The following is an 11024-nucleotide window of genomic DNA, read 5'->3' as shown; positions in this document are numbered from 1 at the left end:
ATATCCAGAAAAACCTTCATGGCAAATAACTGGAGTATGGACTTTAAGCATAATCGTTCACCAGATAACAGCTACACCGGGACATATATATCAAAACAATTGCAGTGCGATATCAACATTATATTATAAAAGTTTAAATACTAAATACAATTTAGTAAATCTATAGAACAGCACACTCAGTATTGCTTCTAAAACTGTAAATAATTATCATCTTGATTAATAGCAGATATTTACTTTTAACATAACCGTAAATACAGATTGGCCTGACTAAGATATCAGACTCTGAAGCAAATCAAATTCAATTATTTACAAATATATGTCCATGTTTCAAATATACCCGAAGCAGCACATTAATTTAATGAGAATAAAGTTAGAGAAAAGCTAGGCAAAACAACATAAAAGCTTTGATGTCCAATGGAGGTAATATAGATTCACAGTATGCCATCCTCAATTTTGAGCCATTTAGAAAGTTATCAAGTTAGCACAGCATGCACAAATCATCTTAAATGATAAGTTGGAAAAACCAGCATTCATACAAAAGATGAAAAACTAGTACCAATCATTGGAACTATAGTTTTAAGCAATGCAATTCAACAGTACCCCTTAAAAGAATGCAATTTAAATTCTTTCAAGCTCTTGCTTGACAAGATAGACAAGATTAAAATTCTTAATCAATCTTCCTCTTACGCAAATTGCCTGCATGCTCCACATTTTATGGACAACGTGATAAATCTAAATAAAAGAAATTACCATATCAGTAGCCAATGGGATAGATACCTTGATGCCAATGTTTCTAACTTCAAATTTTTATAACCAAGAAGCAGGATATGGACATTTCAGAGCCCTGAAAAAATATTATCTAACAAGGAAGTTTGTATAACCAATTAGCTCTAGTTCATGGGATCTATGACAATAACATAGCTGAAAGATAAAGTAGAAAATATAAACAAACTTTTTGAGAACTTAGTAACTATCTTCTTGCCTAAATTAAAAAGTTATCTTGCAACAAACTCTAGCAAAATTCAACTATTGTAGACTTATTAATCCTAGCAGTGTTGCAATCAGAAGTTTACCGTGCCAATTGCATATGGAAAAGTATACCTATTTCTGCTCCCAACATCACTCTAAAAATAGAAACCAGAACGTAACAATGTGATGTACTTTTCTCTCTTGAACAACAAGAGTTCAGACCAGATATGCTCTTACAAACAGCTTTTCAAGACACTTTTGGCCATTGCATTCTAATCCTTTGAGCTACTCTTTCCTGAAATGCTTCGCTTATAGTTCTTCAAAGGAGTAAAATAGAACCTTAACAAGCCGGTGTCAACATGACCCGGTGAATAACTAACGCTTCGGTTCCTTTGAAGTGTAAACTCTTTTCTTCCATTCAAAATACTGCCATTAGTCTCTGGAGTACCGACAAATCCATTGACTAAACCATCTGTTCTACAGGGATTTCTACAGCTAACACTGTAACTTCGAATAAGCTTCTGGCTAACAGACTCGCTCGTGTTTCCATTAACCACCCTCCTCAGCTTCTGCCAAGACTCCGTGACCGGCTTATTAACAACCGTGTCTCCTGATCCACGCTCTTCTTCTACCGCCTTAGCTTCCCTTTTCCTCTGCACCAACCCCAACTTGTTCAACTTCTTGACCCACTTATGGAACTTATTCAACCCTTTTTGATTATTAACCCCATTTGCAACATCATGGACATTCTTAGAACCAGACATCATTGCAAAAGCAGACTGAACATGACCATTCAAGTTCTCATTCTGTGAATCGTTCTGATCAGTTATCAGCACCTTTGCCCCATAGAACAACTCATTGGTTGCAGGGGAAACCTTGGCATTGGACAACACTCTCAATTCATCAACATCTGCCATTGATTGCTTCCTCCTAGAGCTTGACCTGTCAAAACTCCTCCTCCTCCGCTGCTGATTCATTGCATCGGAATAGTAATCTTTGGTCTGAGAAGAACCACCAGGACAATTCTCTCCACCACTTTCCAAACTCACCACCTCTTGTTCCTCCTCATTCTCCTCCAAAACCCTCTCATTAACATGAACCATTGGAGAGAACCTTGCACACGATGTTCTCCCAATCAAATAGCCATCCCAAGAAGCTCGAGCCGCCTCAAACGACAACCTCGAATCGTCCAACGACATTCTTCCTGCATCAACATCAACAGACAATCTCGGATCAGTGTCACACGACCTTCTCCGCAAAAATCCGTACTCTCCAACCTCCGATTGAGTCTCCCTATACCCTCTCATCACATCACTATCCAAACCGCAGGGTCCATTACCGCCACCGCGTCCTCCGCCGTCATCATCGGCGGCGGTGGCAGTGTTCTCCTTCGATTTACGTTTCCGCCTCCATTTTCTCAATCTCTTGCAGAAACTCCCCGCAATGTCGATCAAATCTCTCCCAGCGTTCTTCCTTCTTCGCAATTCGAGATCTATGAACTCCTTCATCGTCTTCGTCTCTTCATAATCTTCGTCTGAAACAAAATCATCGACGCAAACCCTTACCGCCTCATTGCCACCGTTCTCACGCTCCTCCACAGTTATCTCGAATCGCGAATCGACGTCGAGGTTCCGATTCGGGCGCTTCTTCTCGTCGCCATCGTCAATGTCGAAGAGGTCCGAAAGCGTGTTCCGGGATGTCGCCGCAGCAGGCAGTCGGACCTCGCAGGACCGACGCCGTGGAACGACGTCGGCGGAGGAGGATGACAGGAGAGGACCACTGCCGGAGCATGATTTGGTGCGACGGAGCTCCGGCGAGCGGCGGGAGCGATGTCCTTGGGTAGTCGGGGGAGGAGGATCGTCGGAGGAGGATTCAATGCCGGCGAGGCGTTCACGGAGGCAAGAAGCGCAGAAACCGGTAACAGGTTTGGTAGGGTGGCGGTGACAGCTGGCAAAACGGTGCGTTTTGGAAGTCATGGAAAGAGTGTGTTTATGTGAACATGTTGAAACACTAAAAAACAGTGAGTGAGTGAGTGAGTGAGTGAAAGTGAAGAAGAAGAAAAGAAGATAATGTAATGTGTTTTAGTGAATTGTGAAGGAAGAGTGTTACCTCTTTTGTGTTGTTACGAGTATCTTTGAAGATTTGTGTGTAGTGTTCTCTTCGGTGCAGAATGAAGGAATCTTTGTGGGTGAAGGTGTGATTATGGATGAAACCGGGTGAAATGGCCAGACAATCGCATAGGGAACCCTTCATAAACCCGGCTTCATTTACTAATATAATGTGTTTTGATAAATTTTAAATAATAAATTTAAAAATTATTATTTTCATTAAGAGAAAGTATAGGGAGTCAATGACCTAAGCGTATAATGTGTACAATGAAGGTTTAGAAAGTATTAGAGATATGATTATTAGTGTTACATTGTCTTATCAGGTTACGTTTTTTGGAGCTCTGATACCATGTCACGAAATCACTCATCCCAAAAGCTTAAGCTGATAGGAGAATGTAATATTAATGGTTATATCTCTAACACAATACAATGTAATATTCAAATTTTTGACATTTATTCAAGTAAATAAAAGAATTAACTATTTGACCAATATTTAATTTAATTCTATTTGAACAAATTCTAATACAGCTTACAGAAAATAAGAATATAATATTTTTTAAAAAATATTATGATATTAGAGGTAATTTAAGTTTAAAAATATTATGTGTTCAATCCTTTTTATAACCAAATTTAATAAGTTGTTTAAAAATAAAAATTCGTACTACCCTTTTTCTCCTTTAACATGGTTGCTGTTGTTTCTTTTATTCTTCTTTTTTTTAACGTCATTGTCATCATCATTGTCGCCACCACAGTTGTCATCTTTACCGTCTCTACGACCGTCATCTTCATATTATTGTTGATATTATTATTATTGTTAATTCTTTTTTCTTTTTTTTGTCTTATCATCCTCTTTTATTATCAATTTATCATTATGATTGTCCTCATTGTTTTCATATTCTTCTTTTATAAATGTACAAAAAATTAAAGCACATCAATTTTGATGCATAACATATAAATTTTAGTGTATAGCACACAAATTTTAGTATACAGTACAATTTTTTTTAAAGATCACATGCCTAAAACATTGACATTCAACCAATAAAATACACATAACACATAAATTTATGTGAACAACACAAAAATCTTGTTGCATAGCATATAATTTTTTATTTGCATGATCGAAATTCTTTGAGAACTACATATCTAGAACATGACTCACCTAACTAACATAATACATTCGTTAAACAAAATTGTGTTATGTACAAAGATTTATGTGTTATATACAAAAATATGTGTGCTATATGTAAAAATATTTATGTTACATCAAATTCGTGTTATGTGCAAAATTTTGTGTTATGCTTCAAAAAATTTATGTGCTATATAAATAAGTTTTTATGTTCTCTAACAAAGATGTGTGTGCTGCAGAAATAAAAAAAAAAGAGTAATAATGTATACACGCATTTTATTTCGCTCGACTTTCCACCAATTTAGTTAAATTTGGTTATAAAAAGACTTGTAACATAATATCACTCATATAAGTTATAATTAAAAAATATATATATATATCCAGCTCATTTAAAATTAAAAAAAAATAATTAACTAAAATATTCTTTTAAATATTTATATAAAATGTAATAAAAAATTAAATTTATTTAGTTAATAATGAGTTCTATCTCAAATAAATATTTCATTTTTATTCCATATATTAATTAAGAAAATATTTAAAAATATGTAATCGAGTATGTATTTTCTTTTCCAACTTACATTAACTATTGTCCATAGATTACTAATGAAATAAATAAATTTTCTATTGAAAGGCGCTTATTTGGGTCCAACTAGCTATAATTTATATTAATAAAATTATTATTTTGTTAGAAAAATAAACACTAAAATCTGTTCATACCAAATGACTTTAATATTGTATGTAGTACGTGTAAATATATTTTAGAATTTTTAATTTAAAAATACATAATTTCTAAAAAAATTATCTTTTAAAAAAAATAAAAGAGAATTTTGACTATGACTCACATCATGATTACTTTAAGAAAAAAATTGTTACTAGAAATAACTTGAACATTTTTAGTTTTATGACAATAATTTATTCTTTAAAATATTTCAGAATTAAAATAAATATTTAATTTTATGAATTTTAAATTGTAAAAATATAGACCCAATCAATTTGAGAAATAGAAGGTACATTTGTAATTATTATCCTTTTAATAGGGATGAATTCTCTCAAATTTTTTAGGTAATTTTATAAAATATGATCTTACATGGTATATATGACTAATATGAGAAGTTTTGTATAATATAAATCATACTTTACAATAAAAAATTACGAAAATATATTTCTTTTTTTAAGTCCTAATAAGTGTTATTTATAGAGATTTTTATTTTATGATTTATATATCTAGAATTTATTTAATGGACTTGAGTTCTTATTTCTTAAGAGTTTCAAAAAACTAAGAACAATGCTAAGGAGCCAAAAGGATATTAGCAAAAAATCAGTCAAATATTTTTGGATGAAATCTCTATCAATTAATATATATGGATGTTTCTTCTGCTAAATATCAGAATGTTTCTTTTTTCATACCAAATGGATGTTCTTTTATATATTTTTCGAATTTTTTTGTATTGTAAATGTGAATGTCTCTATTTCTTTAAGAATTTCATATTTTTTAAAATTGTATAGATATTTAATTATTTTTTCTAAAATATAACTAGATATTTCTTTTGTTAAATATTAGGATGTTTTTTTCATATTAAATGAATATTTTTTTATAATTCTGTAATTATGTAGTTTGCAGTCTCTTTAATCATCAAATCGGCACCTAATATCCTAAAATGCAGAGAACAAACAGCTATAATCCTTCGAAGAGAATTTTGAGGATAAGCCTTGTATGTGCTATAATCCTCAAGAAAAGTCCGTGCCTTCCACAGAAGAATCCGGCATAGAAGCCACAGCCCCAAAAGCTGAACTCGGCAAGGATTTTTCCACACCGCTCGCGGAAGAGGGTGGAACAAACGGCTCTGAGTTTTCGGAATTTGAAACCGCATGTGCATACAAGCCAAATGTATTGGCGTCAAACCGATCAAAAGCATTACCTGGAGTTAAATCGAAAGGGTGATTGTATTGTCCGTGTAGATCCCAATCGTTGAAATCTGAAAGCAAAGCACCACCATGTCGTCGAATCCATAGGTGAGAGAGAGATCTATGTGTGTGATTGTTGGAGGTGGATAGATTAATGTGAGAAAGAAGAGGAAAGTTTTTATAGGTTTTAATTAGGTTTACTTAATTAATTTTAAATTTTGAATTAAAAAATTTTAAAATTAATTATTAATATAAATTAATGTGGTTTTGTTTAATTTTTTGTCGATAACCTTTTGGTTCCGTATACTTTTCCAAAAACTAAATGCTAGAGTTACGTTGTATCATACACCTTTAGTTCTGAAATTCTATAGGCAAAATTATTTTTTTTGCTATACAATCAATAATTGACGTATTGCATTAAAAAGATCTGAAACTTTATCGTTTATAAGCCATTATTATTTTTCACTTGTCACATATAAATACAATAATTTAACGAAAGTATTTAATAACCAAAAAATTAATTAAAAATAATTAATTTTATTTAATATTATTAATTTTAATAATAATTAATAATTAAATTTTGATTTTTTTTATTTTTCACACATTACCGATAATTCAAATTGAGATTTTTTTTCTTTCTTTGACGTGTATTACTAATTAATGAAGCATCAAATATTTGAATGAAAAATGTTGTTTTTTTAAAAAGGTTTAATTTGGAGGAACTGGTATTAAAAAATAAAGGGTTAGAAAGAAGATTCGTCTTAAGTTTCAACTAATTTTCTTTTTTTTTTAAATTAAAAGTGAGATTCGAATATAAAATTTTTAAATAATAATAAAAAATTATATCATTTAAATTATAATTTTTTGAAAAAGTTCAACTAATTAAACAAAGCAAAAACCCTACAAATGAATTGTTGTCCTTCCAACCCTACAATCTCTTCACTTAAGCAACAAGCAAATAACACGTTTCAATATTGGATTATTAGTTCTCTTCTTACAATTTAGTGAATATGATTATTCTTAATAGTCTTTTCTCTTGCTTTGAAAATATTCAAGATAAGTCTTATATTTATAATTAATTATAGCCAATAATTGAAATGAAATGCCTTATAGCGAAAGACTCCTAATCAATTTCATATATTTATAATACTACAATAATAATCATGTTTCTTAATTAAATATAATAAAATTAGTATCTATATAATAAAAGCATATTAAATTATGTTCTACATTATTTCTGGCTTTTGCGTTACACGTTTTCTTTGGCTAGCTGAACTTATTAATCTTTGCCTATTTGTAATAATTTAATTTTTAACGTGTCCAAAATTCCAAATATCTTTCTTTTCATGCATTGTTATTCTGATTTTGATATCTCTACCTGCATGCCTAAGCTGTGGTCACAATCTAAACTTTTTTTTTTGTCCCACCTAGAAGCAATAGGATGATACACACAATTGACTTTTTCGATTCATTCCTTACTATTAATTCAATAATATAACCTAAGTTTTAGTTTTTATTTTTATTTTTTATTATTATTTTAAAATTATTTATGAAAACATTTTTTATTATTTTTATTTTTCTTACGAAATAAAAAAATACAAATCAAATAAATCTCAACCTTTTAGAAATATTTAAAATAATAAATATTAGAAGATCAGTAAATATTTATTTTTTTAATTAATAGTTAATCAATAATATTTAAAAGTATATATAAACTAAAAATATATTATCAAATTGTTAAATTAAAAAATTATATTAAAAAATTAAGACATCCATCAGTGGTTGTTTCCAGTATTTTATTTGTTTAGCATACTATACTTATTTTTATTCTAGGGATCTATATTAATATATTATTATAAAATCTTGAAGATCTCAAATAATAGATGTTATTATCATGGAATAAAGAAGGGTGCATGCGCGGGGAGTAATTGTAGCCACTAGCCAATGAGAAAATTCTTGTGTTTTTATTAGTGCTAATGGATTGATTAGTAGCTATCAATAAATAGGAGTATTTTAATTTTTAGTCTGAGCTTTTTTTATTTTTCAAGTTATTAGTGTGAAAGGTTTAATGTAGTTCAAAATTAAAATGGATATTATTTTTAGAGTTTAGTAGTTAACAAGTATACTTTATGTATTCTAATGGTATTTGTTAACATTTAAAATATGCAATTTTTTGTTTAAAATAAAAACATTACTTTTTAATGCATTTATATTTTCTATATATTTTGCATTTAACTATATTTTCCTTCTTACTGTATCCTTAAATTCTTATGATAACTTGTATTACTATCTCTGATGATCCAAAGTAATATTTTTTGTTATAATAACTTATACTCAATTATATTTGAGTTAGTGTCATTTACTAATGTATAATTATTTTACAGCATTTTTCTCTCAAGGAAAATTTTTGTCTCCTTGATTTAGTAAAGTCTTAGTACTTTAAATATGCATAATAAAAAGAATTTAATTTTGATGCTTATTAGTATAAAGTAGTTTTATACGTACATCAAATTACATGATATTATATCAATAAAAATAACTATATACTTTTTATATTGTGTACATGAATATTCATCTAAAAGAACAGATGTGATTATACGACTATATAAAATATTTTACACTATCAGTGTATTAAAATTAAACTTTAATAAAAATTGTAAAATTTTTTAATTACTACTTTTGAAAATTAAAGTTTTATTAGGATAATATTTGTTAAGGTATTTAATATAAAACATTTATTAAAGATTTAAAATTTTTAATACTTTTGTAGTGCATTTATTAAAAAATTTTAAGAAATCATATTTATCTTTGAGTAAGATTAACAAATATCTTATTAGTAAGAAGACTACTCTAAAATTAAATTATTTAAACGTAAAGTTTTATATTCTTAATATGAATGTTATTAAAAATCACAAAGTTATAATTTCGATATGTACATATTACGAGAAAATTGTTCCAAGAAACTAGTGTTATTGAGACAAAAATGATTATTTATTTGCTCCATTGCAAAGAGAGCTTCTTCCATGTCAACAAATTAACTGAACTATTCCACCAAACATATCTACCACGTTGCACTTTTTCCAAACACAACTTTTACAAAGATTAGAGATGATGGGGAAGTGAGTCCATAATGACTCTATTTAATTTGTTCTATTGCTAAAATTAAATTAAAAAATATGCATTTTTAGTACATATGATAAATTTATTATTTTAGTAAAATATTTTAAAAATTTTTTCTTGTTAAATATAAAATAAATACATTAAAAATTTAAAATTTTTTATATTTTTAATAACAAATTTTAATATACAATTTTAACATATATTTTTAAAACACAAAATAAATAAATCCGATCTTAAATAAAATACCTGCCTTGTTCTTGAATTTGTTGCCAATAATGGAGATGCTATAACTTCAATTCTCTCCATATTGTACGTACTCTAAAGAATAGAGTGGTAGCAGTAACAAATTAAATTAAATGGGTCAAATGGTTAACTTTTTATTTATTAAATTAAATTTTAGGAATTTAAATTTCAATTTGTATATGTAATAATAATCGATTAACTAATAATAAGTTTTTTTACGAAACTTAAATTCACAACGACTTAGTCTTTAATTTATCAAATTAGAAAATATCAAAACAAAATTAGCTAACATATACTTTTAGGATAAAAATTAAAATTACCATTAATAAAAATTTTAAATATTTTATTTCAGTAAATGTATAATAATTGTATTGAAATGCAAAACTCAAAATTTCAATTTTCTATAATAAATTTTTTTATTAATATTTTTAATACATGTCTTAGTTAGTTAAATCCTGAAAATGGATTCTCTTCATTTTTTTTGTCATTGGAAAAAATAAAGTGTAATCTCCTATCTTTAATTCTATAAGTGAGACTAGAAATAAAGGAGAGAGAAAATGCAATAAAAGATGAGATCTTTCACCAAATACCATCCAATTTTTTTTTTTCATTGGAGAGGATCCACCGTTAAATCCTCAAAAAAAGAAAAAGTAGTAGTACCAGTGTACCAGTACAACAAGTCTTCCATGTATTAAATGAACTTGTAGTACAATCTTAAAAATTGTCTCAATTATTGTCTCAGGGAGCGACATATAATTAATGTCTTCACAATTCTTCTGCTACTTTTGAGGTTTTTTATTTGAATTGTTGTTTTAAGGTTAAGTTATTCTTCTATGTGTGCTATAATATACAGCATTGCATTTTGGTTTCCACTTTTTGGAACACCTTACTAATGGGAAAAAGAAGTTATTACTGTTCTACATTATTTTGTATTATAGTTGTAACATATGTGTTGCCATGATAGCCCCACAAAATAAAATTTAAAAAAAAAATCGGACGTAGCTACAATTATTATTATGAAAAATGAGGAAAACTTAATTTGATAAAAATTTATCGTTTAGAGTTTAAAGTTGGAAGTCTAATATGCATGGAAAATAGTATAAACTTAATTTTATTGCACCTCTAAACATCCGCCGTTATAAAATAATTATTTTAGGATATACTGTATGTAAATCAATATAATCTAAATAAAATATATCTTTTTTGAAAGAAAATATAAAAAAACGCTATTAAAAGAAATATTATTCACAGGTCACAGCTAATAACAAATAATGATAACCATATTAATAATATGTTGGACGACGATAACAACAACAATAATTTCAGTAGCAGTAGAGATATGCTATTTTTTTTTGAAAGTAAAAGTAGTGATATACTTTAATATTATAAATTTTGGTATTTTTTAAAATTATAAAAAATACATAAATTAAAAGGTTCAATTTTTGTATCTCAAATTTTTTTTAATACAAATTAAACCGTTCGATTTGTGTACCGCTATAAATTAGACAGTTTAATTTCTGTATCTCTAATAAATCATAAATCAGATGGTCCAA

The 11024-nt window shown here is 28.5% G+C and overlaps 1 protein-coding gene across 1 annotated transcript; it reads right to left on the bottom strand.

Moving 5' to 3' along the window:
- Positions 1-778: 778 nt before the first annotated feature.
- LOC112791903 (protein OCTOPUS) lies at positions 779-3217 on the bottom strand. Its single transcript, XM_025834930.3, has 2 exons — positions 3079-3217; positions 779-2979 (listed from the first exon to the last, which is right to left on the bottom strand). Exon 2 carries the CDS (start codon positions 2943-2945, stop codon positions 1242-1244), a length of 1704 nt encoding a protein of 567 aa, XP_025690715.1. The 5' UTR covers positions 2946-2979; positions 3079-3217; the 3' UTR covers positions 779-1241.
- Positions 3218-11024: the final 7807 nt, after the last annotated feature.

The sequence above is a fragment of the Arachis hypogaea genome, chromosome 1 (genome assembly GCF_003086295.3).
Source record: "Arachis hypogaea cultivar Tifrunner chromosome 1, arahy.Tifrunner.gnm2.J5K5, whole genome shotgun sequence".
Lineage (NCBI taxonomy): Eukaryota > Viridiplantae > Streptophyta > Magnoliopsida > Fabales > Fabaceae > Arachis > Arachis hypogaea.
The sequence above is the reverse complement of the archived record's forward strand: the minus strand, read 5'-3'. Positions and strand labels throughout refer to the sequence as shown.